At 40.2% G+C, this 22,946-nt stretch overlaps 1 protein-coding gene across 1 annotated transcript in view; it reads left to right on the forward strand.

Moving 5' to 3' along the window:
* The first annotated feature begins 669 nt into the window (after positions 1-669).
* LOC105059786 (auxin response factor 17) overlaps positions 670-22,946 on the forward strand; it is a 51,844-nt gene continuing 29,567 nt past the window's right edge. Inside the window, exons 1-6 of the mRNA XM_010943224.4 lie at positions 670-1,992; positions 3,515-3,627; positions 4,052-4,150; positions 4,233-4,289; positions 4,377-4,532; positions 4,653-4,737. Of these exons, the coding sequence (XP_010941526.1) occupies positions 1,950-1,992; positions 3,515-3,627; positions 4,052-4,150; positions 4,233-4,289; positions 4,377-4,532; positions 4,653-4,737 (553 nt within the window). The 5' untranslated portion in view covers positions 670-1,949. The remainder of the gene's footprint in view (positions 1,993-3,514; positions 3,628-4,051; positions 4,151-4,232; positions 4,290-4,376; positions 4,533-4,652; positions 4,738-22,946) is intronic.

Below are 22,946 nucleotides of genomic sequence, written 5' to 3' on the forward strand. Positions count from 1 at the left end.
TTATTTACGTAATATTGATTAGATTCTTGAATGTTTATTGTTATATAGCTTGATTAGTATCTAATGTTTATCATTATCTTATTTTCTTGAATAGCTTTAAGCTAGTGATTGAGATCTACATAAGCCTTATACATAATATAACTTGATTGTGTCAGTGGAAGAAGATATATATGGTTAGTTTTATTATCTACCATTTCAAGCGCCCAGTTACTAATAGCTATTTTTTTTTTTTATAATAGTTAACAACCAGGCAACTATTTTATAATGAACGTACGTGGGGTTCGCCATTTTTAGTAGTCAAATTTGGTGATAAAAAATTTTTCCTACAAAATTTTCATGAGCAATTCAATCGGAAAATTCTCATGGGCAGTTCAAACTACCGGAATTCTTGAATTTCGGAGTAATTTCTTCCTGAAAAAAAAAAAAAAAAAAGTGTCGCAGTACCCGTTTTAGATTATTTTTTATTCTTTGATCCAAATACGTGCGGCTATTATAGTGAAGACGCCTTACAAAAATAAAATAAAATAAAATGTCAAACGCCAAGGATGCATTAGGAAATACGTCCCTAACTTTCTCTTCCCTCTATATAAGAGGTGACGATAAAAAGGGGCAAGAAAGAAAAAAAAATAAAAAAAAAAATCGATGATGATAATGACGATTTCTACTCCCTTGTACTCGTAAAGAAATACAACCCTGCTACTGGCTTCAGCTTCAGTTTCTAAGCAAGCCGAACTCAACTCTCCTCTGTCTCTCTCAGAACCTTCGCTCGAGCGAGCGATCTCTGGTCTTCGATCCAACTCGGGGAAATCTTTTCGTGATGCGAATCTCCTCCCTGAAATGCTCCATCGCCGCCGCCTGAAATCCCGGGAACCCGAGCTGGTTTGCTGCGGAGGCGGTGGAGATCTGGGCTGGATAGGGTTTAAGATGAAGCTCCTGTGCACGCGGAGCTCGGCCTAGGGGTTTTCGGCTTCCGGCACCGAGTTCTCGGGGAACGGGCTCGTTTTCCTATTTCGAGGAGATCTGTGGGATAGGGCTTGAGATCGTGGCTTGGTTGGGAGGGCGAACTTGTTGTGGTGCTTCGGGAGCTCTTAGTGCTGGTTTGAAGTGCTTGGAGAGATCCTGAGGGGAGATCTGGGCGATTCTCAGGTCCCCGTTGGGGTTTCTTCTCAAACGTGGGGGCTTTTGTGCGAGTTGTGGTGGTGCGAGCTGGTATCTTGAGGTTTGGAGAGCTTAACTCGGTTGAAGGGATTTTTAATCGAAAGGTTACTTCTTTGGGGAGGGTTCATACTGGGTTGCCTTAGCTGAGGTAGTTGTTGTACTTCTGGTTTAAGTTTCTACCCTTCGCTTGAGGTCTTTAATCTCTGGTGTTGCGAGTCTTACTGCCGTTGTTCGAGACCTCGGGTGGAGGTTACCATGGTAGGAGTTTCGGTTAGAATTTCTTCTGACGTTTGAAAACCCAGGCTCTCAATAAGCCTGAAGGTCGCTTTGTGAAATCTGGGATCTTGGTCTAGGTTTCAGCTGGAAAATCTGTCGTCAGAAGGTGGAGATAATCTTTTTCAGGTCGAAATATTTAACTCTAAAGTTTGCATGGTGAATGTCAGGAACTGATGAGCTTGGAGATGATAATTTCTTCCAGTGGAATTGGTGTCGGTGGAAGGTGTGCGTACCTGCAGGGGTTTGTTCACCAAGTGGAGTATTCTTCTCCAATTTTTGTGTTGGTCCTCTTCTTCTCAGTTGGATGAACCGAAGCAAAGCAGTGGGTTTGGTGCTCCGGAGAGAAACATAAACGAAGCCATAATAGTCATTTCAACCAGGGAATTGAAAAGTTATAATTTTTGTTGACGAATCACCTTACTTCGGATATTTCACTTGTGTGCCGAAGAAAAGGAGCAACTTCTGTCTCCAGCTTTTTGTTCCTTTTGTATTAAACCTTTTCATATCTGCAAAAGATGAGGATCTCATCGTCAGGTCTTGCAAATCAGCCTCAGGAAGGTGAGCTTCTAAGCTGCTTATTTTCTTAGTTGTCTGAAAACTTTGTGTTCATGGAACTATTTTGTACCATGCTTTCCATTTAGTTGCTGTGGATGCATATTTTTATATTTAAACTCAATTATTGTGATTTTTCTTTATAGAATACACGGTAGAACGTTCTGCATTCCACTGGTTTTGGATTCTGCATCAGTTTGGCTTTTCTGCCTATAATCTGTACATCACAAATGAATGCGCTTTCTTCTGTCAGAATTTGTCTTCCTTATCGAAACTCCTACAAGTACTTTGAGATTTTTGTTGGTTGCTCCCTCGTTGCATGAGAGCTATGTAAGCGATACATAGGTTTTGTGCTCGCATAAGCTGGTCTTTAAGCTTTACAGCAAACCCCAAAGTTGTCTTGGCCCAGAAATTGGCATCATTTAGGAGGTTGATATCCAATCCTAGAAACTTGTCAAGCATTGATGTGTACTGTATCAGTAAAGACAAACCCATATAGATGCAATCAAGGGCATGCAGGCTGAGGTTAAGGTATTTATTCAGTGGTTAAATATGGTTTCCTGATTTGAATTTCTGATGAAGTTTGGAATTTGAGATTTTTGTCTATTGGCTGCAGATGACTTTCTTTGGGTTCTTTCCCTTCTCCTGAATATATCTGTATGTCCTGTATTTAGTTTTCAATTTGATCTTCTCTGGGTTCATGGTGGTACAGGCTCTGGATTCTCTAGAGCTCAAGTCATTGGAATTTTCTGCAGTGTCAGTATGTCAAGCTAAACAACAAAACATTTAAGTTTCTCCTGCTTCATTTAAACTGCCATCATCTGGCTGTATTGGGCACAGGCCAGGAGTTGCACAAAAGAACCATCCAGTGAGCATTTGCCATGGATCTGATATGTATGTGTCTCCTGTAGTTGTTCTTGTGGAGGTTTCAAACTCTGCTATGCATACCAAACTTGCATAGTTGGAAAGTTAGTCAGCCATACTGAGATGGGGGGCTTAAACTCTGATATTTGTGTAGGTCTTACCTATTTTTGGACAGTCCTGATCACAGACAGAAGGATAACAGTTTTTCTGTGAGGAGCTGTGGAACTAGAAGAACCATTTCAGGAGATAAGAATTTTAAATCTACAACATTCCTTTATGTAATAGAACTGTGAGTTTCAATCCACTATGGAGGAAAGCAACATCTTGCGCAAACATAGACTTTGCTTTATAGTTGTTCTTGTAGGTTTGCGGTGTATGGATCAGCTATCAAATAAAGATAGGGATGATGTTTCTTCTTCTTCTTCTTCTTCTTCTTTTTTGGGTTTAATCTTGAAGCAGCTTGCCATATTCAATGGTTCTGTTTACACATATTTGGATTAGGTTTAGCTTAGGTTTCAAAAGGAACTACATCTTTTCCCAATTGTGCACCCAGTAGTTTTTATCTATAATTGCCAATTTTTGCTGCTCAAATCCAAGACGTGATCATTTTCTCTTTGCTGCATCCTTTCCAAGTTTGCTTCTAATGAGGTGCCATCTTTGACAGAAGAACAAAGATATCTGAATTCAGAGTTATGGCATGCATGTGCTGGGCCACTTGTATCATTACCTGCTGTTGGAAGTCGTGTGGTATACTTCCCACAGGGTCATAGTGAGCAGGTCAGTTTTTCACTCCAATTATATATCAGTCTTTCACTCATGGATGACAAAGATGTGCACTATTATAAAGTCTATTATAAAGTGATGGTGTGGTGTTTATGACTGGTGGATAGCAAGTAGTTTTAAATTTGTATTGCATGGAACAATTCGTCATATGTTCTTGCTAGGTTGCTAACTTTGATGTGCTTATGTCTTGCATTTTTTATAGATTTCGGATATTATGTATGTTATCAACTATTTGTTGTTTTAATATCTATGACCCTTCTATTATTAAAATGCTTGATGGGTTGTGTAAAAGGTTATCTAGTTTCAGCTTTATTATGGACGATCTTCCCTTATAAGGATCAGGCCTCCTGGCATAGAGAACATATTAACTTCCTTATTATTTTTTTGTGAATTATAATGCTTCAGTGTATCTATGCAGGTAGCTGCATCAACAAACAAGGAAATTGATTCCCATATTCCCAACTATCCAAGCTTACCTCCTCAGTTGATCTGTCAGCTGCATAATGTCACTATGCATGTAAGTTAAATATGCATTTTTGGACATGTATGATTTCATGGCCAGCTGCCTGACACATGAACGCGTGTTGTGCACACTTTAGGCTGATGTAGAGACAGATGAAGTTTATGCCCAAATGACATTGCAACCTTTGAGCCCGGTAATCATTAGTATCTTTGTGCTTTTGACCTTATTTGATCATGTTATGGATGCTTTTTATAAATTTTTGACATAATCTTATATTCAGCAAGAGCAAAAAGAACCCTATCTCCCTACTGAATTGGGTACACCCAGCAAACAGCCAACTAATTATTTCTGTAAAACATTGACTGCAAGTGACACCAGTACACATGGTGGTTTCTCTGTTCCCCGGCGAGCAGCTGAAAAAGTCTTTCCACCATTGGTGAGTTTTTTTGTTCGTGTAGGTGTGAACTTTACTGACAGAATGGCTGTTTTTCTGGAAAATATGCATTACAAATCTGCTCGTCTTTCTTATTCTTCTATCTGTATGCTGCTCTTCTAGGATTTTTCACAGCAGCCTCCTGCACAAGAGTTGATGGCACGAGACCTTCATGGAAATGAGTGGAAATTCCGTCATATCTTTCGTGGTATGTGAGAAGTTTCAACTGTTTTCAGCAATATATCTTACTTGAAATGTGTTGTTAGTTCATCAGTAGGATTTTGCTAATCACGTGACTCATAGTTTGCTAATTATATGGCTCATGGTGATTAATTGTTGGAATCATGCATGTGGAGGGATATCCACTTGGTTGCCTCATCCCACTTTAAAATGGTACATTATTGAGCTCTAAAAGTACCTTGTCTTTTTTTATTCTTTACCTAAACTCATTCTCTAACTCCAGGAGTTATAGAGAGTTGTTCCTAGCTTGTGAACTAAAATTGCTTAACCAGGAAGGCAGTGGACCTTTTAGCCAGCAAGTATTGCATGTACTATTGGCAGGCTTTCTCTTGTTTGAAGTTGCTTTTACCAAGAGCTCAGCACAAATTCCCAGGGTGTTAAATAAGAATTTGATCCATGAAGCAGTCCCTATTTAAATGGAATAAGGCCATCTGATTAATGTTAAGATAGTACAATGCCTTTTCCACATTCTCTGTAATCATTGGAGTAAACAGATGATTTGCAAGGAAACTTTGTCAGGTTCATATATGTTATTGCTTTTTTGATGCGTATGCATGTGCATAGGATGATGATGCATGGCATTAATATTTCAGAATGCTTTAAGTAGATTATTTTCACTATCTTGCCTTTCAGATATGAAGTATGTTGAAATTATGGCCCTAATTCTCATAGACTGGATTGAGAGGGATGTATAGGCATATTTTTTAGAGTTCCTTATGCCTGGGTCAATCTAAGAAATTATTGATGGGACAGTGGTAAAAATAAGTTGTATTGGAAAATCAGAAACAAAAATAATGGTAAATAAAAAGGATGCTTGTATATATGATGATTGAATGTGCCTATGCCAAAATGAATTTGTTGCCTAGATGAATTTGACAAGCTAAATGATTGGCAGAAGATGAAGTGAGCATGACAGTGAGGGGAGAACACTACTAAAGATCAAGAGTTGTGGAAATATAGTTTAGAAGCATGGTTAAATGTGGTATGTTCTTAGAAAAATGAGCCTACAATGTCCTAGGATGAGATTACAGAGAGTGAGCAGCCAAATTGAAGTGCACCAGGTAACCATATTTATATGGGATCAGGTATAGCTTTGATTGTCATAATTTTTCTTCATTTATGACATGACATGTTGTAGTTGGTCAGAGTGGATGCATCAACATTAGTGGAATTGGTATTGGAACCTGTGCCGATTACATGGCTGTACGGTGTGGTGTGATACTGTGCGATGCTGATTCACTGCGTACTGACAAAGGGGAGCCGGAGAGGGAGACGGAAAGAGAGGAAACGAGATGGAGCGAGGGAGAGGGATGGAGGGAGAGAGGGAGAGGAGGGGGGGAGAAAGAGGTTGACAGAGGGAGGGAAAGAGCGGTTTCGAGCCCCCTCTCCTCCGGCCGCAACATGATGAAATAGAGAAAAAGAGAGGGAGGTGAGGGAGAGGGAAGGGGGAGAGAGAGCAAAAGGCCGGAGGGAGAGGGAGAGGACTTTTGAGCCTCCTCTCCTCGGCCCCAGTATAATTGGGGTGGAACCTCCTATTTCAAAATGAAACAGGGTCTCTAGCCTTTTTTTTTGTGATTTTTTTAAAAAAAATGAAGTCAACAATGGTGTAACAATGGTGGAGCCTCTTCTTTGAAATGTAATAGGGGCTCTGGTCTCTTTTTTTAATTTTTAATTTGAAGTCGGCGCTCGACAATTGGAGGAGAGGAGGCTTGAAAGTCCTTGCCCTCCGTCTGTTTTAGCCTCTCTCTCTCCCTCTCCCTCCCTTCTGCTCCTTCTCTCTCCTTCCCTCCCACTCCCTCTCAATCCTTCCCTCTTGCTCTCTCTTTTCCTCTCTTTCCTTCTCCTTCTTCTTCTCCCCTTCCCTTGCCGATTTCTCAAACTGAGGGGCACAATTGAGCTAGTCCATCTCGGGTACGGCTCGATGAACCCTGAAGTGGCGGTTCAGGACAGTACCATCTTTCATGGCATACGTGATTGAGGATGAATTAGAAATTTTATGCATATCTCCTTTACCAACTTCGCATATGTAGGAAATTGAACTCTAAATGTGGTGCACTATTATGAATGGTCTCTAGATGTCTTAAATAGGATTTTCTATATTGTGCTGAACCGGTCGGTACACCCCGTACTGTACCGGACCGACAGAGAACCGGCACGATTCGGCCGATTCAAACGGTATATTGGCGGTACCGAGAGGAAAAGAGAGGAAAAGTGAGAAAGAGAGAGAAAGAGGAGAGAGAGGGAGGCGGGAGCTGTCGGAGGCCGGCGGTGGCCCGCTGCGGCCATCGAAGGGCTTCTGACCCTGTTATCGCCCGATAGGGCATTTGAAAGAGCGAAAAAGAGAGAGCGCTCAACTGGGGGGGCGACGTACCGGACGGACGGCGCCTTCGTCATGAAGTCCCTAGTGGCCGGCGAGCCGACGCCGACGGCTTGAGGGCGGTCGAACGGGCGAAGCCTTGCCCTTGTTGAAATAGGTGACGGTCTGTTTTCGTTTTTTTTTTTGGTTTTAAACTCATGAAGTCGGCAACCCAGTTGCCGACTTCATGATTTTTTTTAAAAAAAAATGGCCGGCTTCACTTAAAATCCGATTATTAAAAAAATTTTCGTGAAACAGGGGTATTGCCCTTGTTTCATGCCTGTGGCACCGCGTGCGTGGACTGCGCCCTCCGGCAGCCTTGCCGGCTCCTTCCTCTCCCTCTTTTTCTTTCTTCCTCTCTCTTGCTCTCTATTTCTCTCTCTCTCTATTTTTCTTTTTCCGATTCGGCTCCGGGTTCCTTTGTCGGTTCGCCTCGATTCTGTCACGCCCCAACCCAATACCTGAGTTGGGCACATGACACGGCCACACAAACCCTAGAGCAGCACCCTAGGATCATGTAAGGCCTAAAATTTTAACACTTCAAAATTTTAGATAACTAATTAAATACCAAATCAATCAACCAATGTCACAACTTCAAATCAAATGCAATCTTGTTCAATACAACTATTCAAATGTTCTTTGGCATCAGAGAATTTAAACTAACTAAATTACTAAAGACTTCAGTCCTCATTTGCTCTCGCCCAAACCATCCAATCTAAGTTTCCTGTGAGTCTGAAAAAAATTAAGAAGAAAAATATGAGCTTCTCCAACTCAGTAAGAATCACTGCACATGTACATCAAGCCAGTAAATAGAATTAATATTTCTAAAACCAATGCAATTGAGAAATCTTCTAGGTATACAATAACTAGAATAATATCACAAATATGCATATGTATCATCATACATCATCAGGTGGAATCTTCATTCATTGTTGAATTTCATATTAAGTATTGTATCTTATCATATTTTTGATCTGTCAATATTTCAACCCTTTTTGGCTTTGGACTAACTCAGACCATACCTCAATCTCTTTCCAATCCAATTATTCTTTCATAAAAGCCTTTCAAGGCTGTCCCAGGATGAGCTCCTGGCCGGCTGTCCCACGTACAAAAGCCCGTGAGAGGCTGTCCCAGGCATAAGCTCCTGGCGGGCTGTCCCAGGCATGAGCTCCTGGCCGGCTGATCCACCTGTAAGCCAGTGGGGGCTGTCCCAGGCATAAGCTCCTGGCGGGCTGTCCCAGGCATGAGCTCCTGGCCGGCTGATTCATATGTCGAGGTTAGTCCAAAACATACCCTTTTCATTCAATTATGAATTTTATCGAATTATTTCAATTTACAGAATGAATAAGTTGATAATTCATGTCCATAAGATTCATACCATCAATCATAAAAATTCTTTCATAATATACTCAAAAAAAAAATATTCATATAAGCCATATCTCAACGTCTAAAGCATGGAAAATTCATCGATTATAATTTCAATATTGCAATTTCAACATATAAGATTAACAAATAAATAACATAAATTTAGCGATGATCATGTACAGGATTCTTACCTCGATAATTGGGAATTCAAATTCACAACCTTATAGTCCGAAAATCAAGTCCTACTCGTTGTCTCCCTGATCGTTAGACTGCTCTCCTATCAAACAAAATAAATTGATTTAACCAAATAAATTTTCTATATATTTTAAGGTCATCTGACTCATACCCATGTTCCCCCACCTTTTATATATATATATATATATATATATTTATATATATATATATATTTTTATATATATATATATATATTTTTTTTTTAAAGAAGAGAGAAGATGCTTCTTCTTCTTCTCTCCTTACGTTCGAAAACAGGGACCCGAGCCCCCATTCGAACCTCTCCCCATATCCCGACCCAGAGAACACCCCCAGCCACCTTCCCCGGCAACGTTCCGACGCCGGCAATGCTACCGTGTCGGCGGCAGAGTCACCCTCCTTGTTGCCGGCGGCAGGGAAGGAAGAAAATCACAAAAACAGGGTATCCCTGTTGAGCCCGAACCAGCTCCTTGCCGGCTTCCAAACACCGGTGACCGGAGAATAACAAGGAGAAAAGGAAATACCTGGTTCCGCCGTCCAAAGAAAGCTCCGACGACTCCTCTTTCTTCCGATCAACCCCCCCACGGTAATCTTTGAGAAAGTTTCTCAAAACCCTCGATTTTCCTCAAAATTTTTGGTTGTAACTTCCTAAAGGAAGGTCGGGGGATCTTATAGTGGAGGTTTCCTACCCTAGCCGGACTCTTTGAGTCCGAAATTGCTGGAATCGTGAAGGAAGAAGACTCCGGCTAGGAGTCTTCCTCCTTCTCTGTTTTCTTTTTTTTTTTTTTTTTTTTTGTTGTTGGGCCGTCTGGGCTACAGGCCCAGATAACCGGGCTGCTACAATCTCCCCCCCTTAAAAAAAATTTCGTCCTCGAAATTTACATACCTGAGTTTTCAAAAAGTTGTGGATACTTGATCTTCATTTCTGTCTCGAGTTCCCATGTAGCCTCTCTCTCGCTATGATTGCCCCATTGAATCTTCACATAAGGAATAATTCGATGTCGTAACACCTGATCTTTCTTGTCAACAATCCGTACTGGATATTCTTCATAAGTCATATCCTTCTGAAGACGCAAAGGTTCATAACTCACGACATGACTTGGATCTGGAATATACTTCCTCAACATCGATATATGAAACACATCATGAACACCAGATAAAGTCGGCGGTAATGCTAATCGATATGCAACCTCTCCGATCCTGTCTAAAATTTCAAAAGGGCCAATATATCTTGGACTCAACTTACCACGAACTCCAAATCTCATTACACCTTTAGTGGGAGAAATTCTCAGAAAAACATGATCGCCTACATGAAATTCCAGCTCCCTTCTTCTATTATCAGTATAACTCTTTTGCCTGCTCTGAGCCGTACGAAGTCGTTCCTGAATCATGTGTACTTTTTTCACTGTCTGCTGCACTATTTCTGGTCCCAACAGTTTTCTTTCCCCACCTCATCCCAACAAATGGGCGATCTACATTTTCTTCCATATAATGCCTCGAAAGGAGCCATCTGAATGCTTGCTTGGTAACTATTATTATAAGCAAACTCAACCAATGATAAGTGATTATCCCATGCTCCGCCTAAGTCCATGACACAAGCCCTTAACATATCCTCTAGGATCTGTATGGTTCGTTCTGATTGTCCGTCAGTTTGAGGATGAAAAGCTGTACTGAAATTTAACTTGGTTCCAAGAGCTTTATGAAGACTCTTCCAAAACTGCGAAACAAATCTACTATCTCGATCTGACACAATAGTAACTGGTACTCCATGCAGTCGTACAATCTGCTCTATATATAAGCCTGCCAATCTTTCTAAGGAGAGACCAATCCGAAAGGGTAAGAAATGTGCTGATTTCGTCAATCGATCAACAATTACCCATACGGCATTATTATTTCGAAATGTTTTAGGTAATCCAGTTACAAAATCCATAGTAATATGCTCCCATTTCCACTGAGGAATAAGAAGAGACTGCAGTGGTCCTGCTGGTCTTTGATGTTCAGCTTTTACTTGTTGACATACCAAACATTGGGCTACAAATTATGCAATATCCCTTTTCATACCAGACCACCAAAAATTTCTTTTCAAATCTTGATACATCTTTGTGCTTCCAGGATGCATAGTGTAAGCCGAACAGTGAGCTTCCTCTAGGATCTCGTCTCTTAATCCTGAAATCTTGGGAACACATAATCTGTTATCAAATCTCAATGACCCATCCTCATGTATCCAAAATTTTGTCTGTATACCGGATTTCACTACATTTATGACCTTTTATAACTCTGAATCCTCCTTTTGAGCTGCTTTAATCTTTTCAATCAAAGTAGGCTGTAGTACAAGATTTGCAAGCTGAACTTGAGAATCATGCAGTCGTATTTCAATTCCTGATTTCTCCAAATCCAGCAATATAGATTTTTGTGAGGTAATTAGAGCAGCCAATTCACCAGAAAACTTTCTACTTAGAGCATCGGCTACAACATTTGCTTTCCCGGGATGGTAATTTATTGTCACGTCATAGTCCTTTAGTAGTTTCAGCCACCTTCTTTGTCTCATATTTAACTCCTTCTGAGTAAAGATATATTTTAACTTTTATGATCTGTGAAAATCTCGCAATGCTCCCCATATAAGTAATGCCTCCATATTTTTAAAGCAAAAACTACAGCTGCTAATTCTAAGTCATGAGTAGGATAATTCCGCTCATATAACTTCAGTTGTCGAGAGGCATAAGCTATCACCTTTCCTTTTTGCATCAAAACACAACCGAGACCTTTACGAGAAGCATCGCTATAGATAGTGAAACCCTCTGTCCCAGATGGAATGGTTAAGATTGGAGCAGTCACCAGTCGTCTTTTTAACTCTTGGAAGCTTTGCTCACATTCGTCTGTCCATTCAAATTTTACTTGTTTCTGTGTTAGACGAGATAGAGGCATAGCAATACTAGAGAAACCTTCCACAAACCTTCGATAATAGCCAGCTAATCCCAAAAAGCTGCGTATCTCTGATACGTTAGTGGGTCGGCTCCAGTCAACTACTGCCTCCACTTTCCTTGGGTCAACTGAGACACCCTCCTTGGAGATGACATGCCCGAGAAAAGTAACACTGCTCATCCAAAATTCACATTTTTGTAGCTTTGCATACAGCTTCTTTTCCCTCAGAGTTTCTAATACAGTCCTCAAATTTCTTCATGTCGAGTGAGCTTTTCGAGTAAATTAAAATATCATCAATAAATACAACTACAAATCGATCCAAGTATGATGCAAACACTCGATTCATAAGATTATAAAGGCTGCCGGTGCATTGGTCAGACCAAATGGCATGACTAAAAACTCATAATGCCCATATCTAGTCCGAAAGGCTGTTTTTGATATGTCTCCGGCTGTATCTTCAACTGATGGTAACCAGAACGAAGATCAATTTTTGAGAAAACTTGAGCTCCTTGCAACTGATCAAACAGTCATCAATTCGTGGTAAAGGATATTTGTTTCGCACTGTTACCTTGTTTAATTCTCGGTAGTCTATCAAAGCCGAAGGCTACCATCTTTCTTCTTTACAAAAAGTACTGGAGCTCCCCAAGGTGACACACTAGGTCTAATGAATCCTTTGTCCAACAACTCTTGCAATTGTTTTTGTAATTCCTTCAATTCTGCTGGAGCCATTCGATAAGGAGCTTTAGAAACTGAACTCGTACCAGGGATCAGTCAATAAAAATTCAATCTCTCGATCAGGAGGTAGTCCAGGTAGGTCATCAGTAAAAACATCAGAAAATTCCTTCACAATAGGGATATCCTCTAACTTGAGTTTTTCATTCTGAGTTTCTAATACAGTGGCTAGAAATCCTTCACATCCTTTTCTAAGAAATTTCTGAGCATGAATAGCTGAATGAACTTCTGGTGAAAGAAGGTTTAGTGCTCTTAAAACTAAACTCTGACTGTTCTGGAATTTGAAACATTATTGTCTTTTGGAAGCAGTCAACTGTAGCATGATATGCTGCTAACCAATCATCCCCAAGATTAGATCAAAGTCCTTCATTCTAAAACTAATAAGTTTGCTTTCATCTCCCTATCCTCATACTTAGACACAATCTTTCAAATTGAATTAACCAAGATCACCTCTCCACTTGGTGTGCAGACACAGAGATTATTTTCTAAAGGTGTAGGAGACATCTCTTTATCTTCTTAATAAAACTAGTTGCTATAAAAGAGTGGGTAGCTCCAGGATCAAATAGAGCATAGACATTGTTGGATGCAATTTTAATCATACCTGTCAGATATTCATTTATCATTCAGTGCTATATGTCCTTATATATCTAAGCATATAATAATTCATGACATATATATAAAAGAATTTTTAAGAGATCGATTCAGTACCTGTCACCACTGAGTTAGAAGCATTAGCATCCTGTTGGTAAGTGCATAGACTCGTCCTTGGGTCTTTGATTTTTGTTGTCCCGCATCTTGTCTTTGTACATCTTGGGGTGCTCGATTAGCGGGGGTATTCTGATAATTTTGAGGCATCTGCTGTCTCTGAGATTCTCCTCCATTGCGGCATACAACTGCTTTGTGGCCATCTCATCCACATTTGTAACATTATCCCCCAGGCCATGTGCAATCTCGTTTAAGATGGGGTCCTCCACATCTATAACATATAATGCTCCCCTGATATTGAGTTTTACTTTCAACTGCAGACTGGCTTGGTTTTGGGGTTTTTGGCTTGAAGGCTCTGCTACTTTGACCTTGAAAATCAGTTGCTCGATCCCTTTTCTTCATACTTTTCTCTCTTGCTGCTTGAGCATCATTGAGTCCTTTTTCTATTATTAAGCATTTGTTTACGACTTCTTTATAAGTGGGCAGCTCAAAAACAGTCACCAACTGTTGGATTCTATCCCTTAATCCATTCTCAAATTTTCTGGCTCGAATATTTTCCTCAGCTATCAATGCAGGGGCGTATCTCGACAATTCTTCAAATTTGACTGCATATTGAGCAACTGTCATGTGGCCCTGCACCAGACGATCGAACTCTTGAAATTTTTGGAGTCGGATACTCTGGGAAAAATACTTCTCATAGAAAACCTTTCTAAATTCTTCCAATGTAAAAGGTACATCATTTGGCCCTAGCTTTCTAATTTTCATCTCCCACCAATCGGCTGCCTCACCTTGTAATATAAACGTGGCAAAAGTGACCTTGTCTTCAGCAGGACATCTCAAAGCATGGAAAACTTTCTCTATTGCTTTTAGCCAGCTTTCTGCTTCCATAGGATCTGAGGTCCTTGAGAATGCCGGTGGTGCATATTTTTTGAAGTCTAATAAATTGATTTGACGTTCATACTGATTTTCAGCTCTTTGTTGCTGCTGAGACTGTCGCTCCTGAAATATTTGTTGTATGAACTGTTGTTGTTGTCCCTGTTGCACCTCCAATATCTTCCTCATATCTTCCCTTGCAGCCACTTGTTGTTGAACCAGTACTTGCATTAACTGAGCTGCAGTAATTTGTTCCCCAGGTTGAATTTCAGGTTCTCCTGGAGTTTCTTCCCTAGGAGTGACCTCTGTAGGCTCAGTAGGATGTTCTTGTTGTGGTGCTTCATTATCCGATGAGGGTGGAGCATTTTCTTGTGGTGTAGCTGGCTCCCAAGCACTAGAGCCATCCGCAAAACGAGTAGGTCTCCGATTTCGCCCACGCTCAGTCCCTCTTGCCATGACAACCTACACAGTTTCACTTGAGTCAAAAATTTAAGAATAGTATTTCATATTAGTCAATTTCCATCTAAAAGTCTACCCATATACTCTCTCTCAAAATAAACCTTAGGATTCCTAAACCTAGGCTCTGATACCACTCTGTCACGCCCCAAACCCAATACCTGAGTTGGGCACATGACACGGCCACACAAACCCTAGAGCAGCACCCTAGGATCATGTAAGGCCTAAAAATTTAACACTTCAAAATTTTAAATAACCAATTAAATATCAAATCAATCAACCAATGTCACAACTTCAAATCAAATGCAACTTGTTCAATACAATTATTCAAATGTTCTTTGGCATCAGAGAATTTTAAACTAACTAAATTACTAAAGACTTCAGTCCTCATTTGCTCTCGCCCAAACCATCCAATCTAAGTTTCCTGTGAGTCTGAAAAAAAAATAAGAAGAAAAAATATGAGCTTCTTCAACTCAGTAAGAATCACTGCACATGTACATCAAGCCAGTAAATAGAATTAATATTTCTAAAACCAATGCAATTGAGAAATCTTCTAGGTATACAATAACTAGAATAATATCACAAATATGCATATGTATCACCATACATCATCAGGTGGAATCTTCATTCATTGTTGAATTTCATATTAAATATTGTATCTTCTCATATTTTTGATCTGTCAATGTTTCATCCCTTTTTGGCTTTGGACTAACCCAGACCATACCTCAATCTCTTTTCAATCCAATTATTCTTTCATAAAAGCCTTTCAAGGCTGTCGCAGGATGAGCTCCTGGCCGGCTGTCCCACGTACGAAAGCCCGTGAGAGGCTGTCCCAGGCATAAGCTCCTGGCGGGCTATCCCAGGCATGAGCTCCTGGCCGGCTGATCCACCTGTAAGCCAGTGGGGGCTGTCCCAGGCATAAGCTCTTGGCGGGCTGTCCCAGGCATTAGCTCCTGGCCGGCTGATTCACATGTCGAGGTTAGTCCAAAACAAACCATTTTTCCTTTAATTCTTGATTTTATCGAATTATTTTAAATTACAGAATAAATAAGTTGATAAATCATGTCCATAAGATTCATACCATCAATCATAAAAAAATCCTTTCATAATATACTCATATTAAAAAAAACATTCATATAAGCCATATCTCAATGTCTCAAGCATAGAAAATTCATTGGTTATAATTTCGATATTGCAAATTCAACATATAAAACTAACAAATAAATAACATAAATTTAGCGATGATCATGTACAGGATTCTTACCTCGATAATTGAAAATTCAAATTCACAACCTTATAGTCCGAAAATCAAGCCCTACTCGTTGTCTCCCTGATCGTTAGACGGTTCTCCTATCAAACAAAAATAAATTGATTTAACCAAATAAATTTTCTATATATTTTGAGGTCATCGGACTCATACCCATGTTCCCCCACCTTTTATATATATATATATATATTATTTATTTATTTATATTTTTTTTTTTAATTAAAGAAGAGAGAAGATGCTTCTTCTTCTTCTCTCCTCACGTTTGAAAACAGGGACCCGAGCCCCCATCCGAACCTCTCCCCACATCCCGACCCAGAGAGCACCCCCAGCCACCTTCCCCGGCAACGTCCCGACGCCGGCAATGCTACCATGTCGGCGGCAGTGTCACCCCTCCTTGTTGCCGGCGGCAGAGAAGGAAGAAAATCACAAAAAAACAGGGTATCCCTGTTGAGCCCGAACCGGCACCTCGCCGGCTTCCAAAAACACCGGTGACCGGAGAATAACAAGGAGAAGAGGAAATACCTTGTTCCGCCGTCCAAAGAAAGCTCCGACGACTCTCCTTTCTTCCGATCAACCCCCCCACGGTAACCTTTGAGAAAGTTTCTCAAAACCCTCGATTTTCTTCAAAATTTTTGGTTGTAATTTCTTAAGAGAGGACGGGGAATCTTTATACAGGAGGTTTCCTACCCTAGCCGGACTCTTTGAGTCCGATTTTGCCGGAATCGTGAAGGAAGAAGACTCCGGCTAGGAGTCTTCCTCCTTCTCTGTTTTTTTTTTTTTTTTTTTTTGATGTTGGGCCGTCTGGGCTACAGGCCCAAGTACCCGGGCTGCTACAGCAACGTCCGCTGCTGCTCTGCGCACCCCCTCGGCCCCAAGCATGCCCGCCGCTGCTTCGCGCACCTCTCTGCCCCCTGCATGCCTGCGGTCTCTTCCCATCCCGCATACCATCCTCCGCCTGTGCCATCCCATCCTCTGTCGGTGGGTTCTCCACGCCCATTCCCTCTCCCACACCATCTGCGACTCATCCGTAAGCTGCCCACCGCTCCTCCACACCTCCCCTCCCCCCTTCCCTCGTGCGACTTCTTCGTGCCACCCTCCGTCGGTCCCCAAACCCCACCTCCTCCCCTCCGCCACGGCTTCTCTGTGCCACCCCCATGCACCCATGGGTCTTTAGTTTTCCATTTGCTCAAAAAATAAAATAAAAATAAAAAATAAGTCAGCATCATGGTATTCGTAAAATCGTCGGTCCAATCTGCGATTTCAACGTAGGGGATAAATTGAAAAATAAGTTAGGGGAGAAAATATTTTTAAAAATAAAAAAATAAAAATAAAAAAGAATCCGTGTTTTGGTGGGTTACCAGGGGCTGCGAGCGGTGCAAGTCAAATTGTCGATCAGCACCTGTCAGAAAACTATCGCATGGGTAAATGTGATATTTCCTGTGTATGTGTTGGAACGGATGGAGGGCGGTGGGCGGCCCGGAAAAGGTGGCCGACAGTCATACCTTACGTCCACATTTCAGACACGTGATTTTACGTGTTCCCATCTATGAGCTGTCCCGCTTGGTTGTTTGAACTCGAAAGCCCGTTAGTGCCGACTTAAAGCTGGGCTACCACCTGCGTAATCTGACCAGGGAAAATGCCCAACATCATCAATCTCTGGCGTATGATTACTTTCCCCTTCCAACTCCTTGCTCGGTGCACCGGTTCTACACGGGAGTGAATGACTGCCTAAATAACTTGCCCTTGATTAACACCTATGTATCTAATCCCGAATGGGGTCAGAATTAGCAAGACTCCCATGGTAATCAATAAATAATTATTAAGCCTGATATCACCGTTGCCATTTGGACGAAGGGTGCAGCGTTAGGGCGAACAAATAATGATCCGATTTGTCAATTTGATCCATGCTTGACCTGTCATAAAAAGATTTGGATTTGATCTAAATAAGTTCAGATTATAAATAGATCAATCCATTTAACCTGTTTATTAAATGGGTCAGATTTGGATTCTGATATGCTAACCTGTTTAATCCGTTTATTAAATGGGTCTAGTTGGGTAAGGTCAACTGTAAAAATCGTTTATACCCATTTATTTCCATTTATGCCTTAGGGTTTCAACTTTTGATCATGTGGTGGGAAAAAAAAGTGGATCGCTCCTCCATTTGCAGTCCGCCTCATGCAGAGAGTAGCTACCTTCCTTTATGCTTGATGTCCACGCTAGACTCCAGGCTCCATTGTTAGGGTTTTGAGCTTTTCTCATTAGGGTTCTGAGTTTCTTTCTCTTTTACCTTCCTTTCTTAGATGGACCTTGGTTCCGATCTTCCATCGACAACTGAGTTTCTCTTGTTAGGGTTTCTTACTCTCTCTTCTTAGAAATCAGAAGATCACCAAGCCTCAAGGGAAAAAAGGAAAGAGAAGGCAAGAGAAGACGCACAGTAACACGATACATCTGTTGCTTTCTATTTTTCATCTTTATATATTTTTCATCTTGTTACCTCTTAATATTTTTTCTGTTTTAAGATTTCTCTTCGGCGCCGCATCTCTCTTTGTGAACTATGAATCTTTGATCAAATATGTGGTATGCTTTTCCAGATGTCAACAAATGTGAACATAATATGCTTCTTTTATGCTGTTCAACATCTTTTATTTGCCCTTGTTTGTTTCTGACCTCCATGGCGGTCCTTCTATATCTCTTTCATCTTTCATTTTTCTAAGTAAAAAAGATTTATTGGGTTATTTTGCCCTTCTGTTTGATCCCAAGAGAATAAATAAAAAATGAGACTGCTGAAGATTAGGGGTGGCAATCAGATCGGATCGGATCATAAATAGATCGGATCAAATACAGATCGAATAAAAAAATATCAAATCTGAATCCGATCGATTTATTAAACAGATCAGATTTTCAAATATGAACCTGACTCATTTAATAAACAGGTCATCCGATTCGATCCGTTTAACATGTTTATTAAACAGATAACCTATCTAACCGATCCGATTCAATCCATTTAACTTATTTACTAAATAAATAATCTGTTTACTAGACCCAACCTGATCTGACCTGTTTAACTTTTTTGTTTAACAAAATTAATTATTTTTGGGCCTTGGGCCCAATACTATTTGAATTTTAATCTGTTAGTTCAAACCAAGAGATAATCCATCTCATAATATGAACTATTAATCAACCAAACACAAAACTATGAATCAGAAACTCAACCAAATCCACATAGAATTAGAAAAAAAATGCAACGATTAACTTAATCAACCAAATATGAACTACTAAATTTCACATAATATGAATCAAAAACTCACGAATCAAAAACTATGAATCAGAAACTCACATAATATGAACTATTAATAAACTAAATCCACAAATTTCACATATCCAACATAGAATCAGAAACTCAACCAAAACTATGAAGACCAACAATTAACTTAATGCTGATATCTACTATTCTCCTAAAGCAAAATCCTAAAAAAGGAAAACAAATCGAATATATCAGTGAAAAATCAAAAAATAGGAAAAATAAATCGAATGTTAACCAAGCTTCAAATAAAACCCTAAAGTGAAAAAAATAACCCAAAAAACTTATCAAAAAATAGGGAAGAACCGATACCTAGATCGAAATGGAGGGGAGGAGAAGAGAGAGTCTTTAGATCTCTATGATGGGGCGGCAGTGGATGAGGGACTCCTCATCATTTTTTTTCTCCTGCAGCTTCTCAATACCTTACCCCCACCGCACAACCACAATCGGCCCCCATCCGCCCGTGCCACACCCCTACAACCCCCTGCCTGTTGCTCCTCCATGGCCCCTGGGGGCCCCTTCCGTTGCAACCCATGGCTCCATACGACCACCACCTCTAGCCTTGGCGAAGCCCGCACCCCGTGCCCCCACACTCCACATGACCCACACCACCTGCGAGCCTCAGTGCTCACACCTGTTGCCCCATAGTCCCTCCCCTCCGCCTGTCTTCTGCCCTCACTGTCGATACAGACGACCGGCAAAGCCTGCACCTCATGCCCCCATGGCTCTGCGCGACCCACACCGCCCCCTGACCCCGGTGCCCACACCCGATGCCCCGTATTGCCTCTCCTTCGCATGTCTTCTGCCCTCACCACTAGTACAGACGAGAAAAACAAACAAAAATGAGGAAGAAGAAATGGGGCAAGCGAAAGAGGAAGAGGAAATGGGGGTGCCCTCACCACCATTTGGTCGGCCAAGAGCAAGAGGAAGAGCAAGCGGAAGAGGAAGAGGAAATGGGGGTGCCTCCTCAGCCAGGTCGAATGGTCATCCGCTGAGGGTTAGAAGAAAAAAAATGAAAAATCAGACTTTTTTAGCCTTTTCGATCGCGCTTCACATTTTAAACAAGCTGCCGCCGGCTACCCTAAGCCTTAGATCTAAACAGGCTACCATATCTAATCAGGCCCGGCCAAAAAGTTAAATGGGTTAAACAGGTTAAACAAGTCAAGCATCTACAACCTGAACCCGATCTGATTATTAAACGGATTAAACAGGCCAACCGTTTACAATCTGAACCTATTTAATCCAAACCCAAGCCTATTTCAGGTGGGTCGAATAGGGATCAGATTGATAGGTTGGATCGATTTTTGCCACCCTTACCGAAGATTTCATATTAATCCTTACAAAAGTACACATTTTTGTTAGTTGCTTATATTGCTTCTTTTGATTTCAAACTCCATTGTTTTTTTTTTTTCAAACTAAATAGAGATGCTAAGTTTTTCAGTCTTCCAGTAACCTGATACTAATAGCACTCTGGAAGTCCATGATATAGGTTTGGCCACTTCTTAACATAGATAGTAAAATTTTGATTAAAAAAAAAAACTGCATCTCAAGGTCTGATAGTTTGATTTCAGCAAACTATATGCATTACTATAAATAAATGATCTTTGAATTTTGATGTCTGAAATGAGTTGGAAAATAATGTTGAATGATTTTTTTAAACAACTCTAACAGTGCAAGATCTGATTTTATATTTTATGCTAAATCAAATTGTCCATGCAACTATGTCTATGCTCATCCTTTCTTTGGTATAGATCAGGGAATGGGTATTCACTACTTATTCTTGAATCGCATAATTTTCTAGTTTTTAAAATGTATTCTTTGTTTCATATTCTTTTTCTCTTGTGTTCCTTTGCTAACTACTTAATTTTGTGCTTATAGGTTCAAATACATTTGGGAAATTGAAGTAGCAAGCAATGCAAACGAGTTGATCATGGTTATGGATACTTCTTTGAGACATTGTTTTGGTGCAGAGTTCAATGGTCTTTCTTCTCACTTACTAATTCTTTTTTTGCCACATCTTCAAAGGCCTTGGTTGCTCTTATGTTGGGGTTTTCTCATTTTCTATTGGATATTCTCTATTTCGTCCGGTATGGAACTCTTGTTTGGATATTCTCTGTTGCAAATTATCAAAGGGTTTGTTTTGATTACAGCGGTGGTAAGGGTCCATCATCTAGTTTTTTGTGTGTGGCAGGCATGTGGTTGTTTGCGTTATGGCAGTAGTTGTAACAGATTAATTTTTAAAATTCTGGACCTTGGTAATGGAAAATCTGCTCTCTAAGAAAGATGCCTTGATGCAACTTTTATTTGGGAATAGTTATGTATGTTATAAGCAAGTTTGATCAGCATAAATATTCTTTAGTCATGCCTCCTTCTATTCCTGTTCCAATATTTCACATCCAACCTTCTATATGCATTGGTTTCAGCAGACTAACCTCAATGTTGCAAGGCTCTCGGTCAGTCTATCAAAGGCACTGATTGGAACTGGATTTCCAATCAAAGTCCAATATATCAGAAATCCAATGCTCGAGACATGGCACTGGTTATTAATTATCATGCTGATGTTTAATTTGAAATTTCTTTCCTTGACTAATACTCATCACATGAAAAAAACACTGCAGGCATGGGTACCATATCATCCTGCGCGAGGGAAGGAAGAATTAATCACCTCTTCGGTCATGACCTTCAGAAGTACCACTCAGAATTCACAAGAACATATGGGGATGGAAAGAATGTTTTTTATTCTCATGACCTGGCATAAAGAATGGATGAGTTCTATATATTAATGCTGTGTGGCTTTCTGGAGAGTTTTCTTGTTAAATTATATGAAATGTTCTTTTCGATGAGACGTTATCACTGACATTGTGACGTTTAGTCAGAGATGTATATTTGAATTGACTCAGAATGATTCTGGTCATCTTCCAACGCTGTTTAGCAGGTATTTATGCTTGAACCAGATGCAGCCTAAATGAAACTCGCAACATAGCAGGCTGCCATTTTCTCTCAGGTCTGTTAGTGAGTAAAGAGGTAAACTGGGTTAAGTTGGGTAATATAAATAAATTATTTATTTAATAAATAGATTAAATAGATCAGATCGGATAATCTATTTATTAAATAGGATAGATATAGATTTTAATATCTGATCTGTTTAATATTAGATCAGATTCAGATTTAGATATTTTTTATCTAATCCACATTTGATCCGATCCATTTATGATCCAATCTGATTCGATTGCCACCTCTATGCAGCATTTGATTCAAGCAGACGTTTCTCGACCCTCATGAATTATTTTGGGTACAACATAATAGATCAATGGGGATTAGCCCTTCTTGGTCTCAAAATAATATGCAAGGCATAACTTTTCGCAACCGTAGAAAATAGATGGCTATTAAATAAGATGATCCATAAATGCATAACGTGTCATAGATGACATGCGTGTTTGATGGCTATCCAATCGTTTGATGGTGGCCATCGAGGACAGCTGTGATCTTGGTTGAAGATATGATGCTTTATTAAATTTGGATAGTGCTAAAGCTGGAAAAGAATTTGGGCACCTTTTAGGGAAGAATTGTAGGCCCAACAAATGTTAGTTAGAAAGCAATTTATTCAATAGCCGAAAGGCACACCAAAAAAAAATGCAGGAACCAAACACCGCTCGATTTATAGCCATCCGAAGATATTAACATAATATTCGAAACTTGTTTTTCATTACATATAATCTCTAGGTCTAGAATGCTTCGGCTCAGTGGGACTTGGCATCTTTGGAACCAGGACAAGATGAGTTGGCCTAGCATTAGGCATGTGAGTAATAGAAAAGTATTGTGGATCTATACCTCGGCCTCGGCTGTTACATCCTTGACACCGACTGAGCTTTGGAACATTAATACTTATTAGAAGAGTTAACAGTAGTACCTGCTTCTTAGCCCAATTTTGATTCTCCATATCTTTGGACGACCTACTATAGCTCGTACATAACTAACCAATCTCAAACA

The sequence above is a fragment of the Elaeis guineensis genome, chromosome 10, assembly GCF_000442705.2.
Source record: "Elaeis guineensis isolate ETL-2024a chromosome 10, EG11, whole genome shotgun sequence".
Taxonomy (NCBI): domain Eukaryota; kingdom Viridiplantae; phylum Streptophyta; class Magnoliopsida; order Arecales; family Arecaceae; genus Elaeis; species Elaeis guineensis.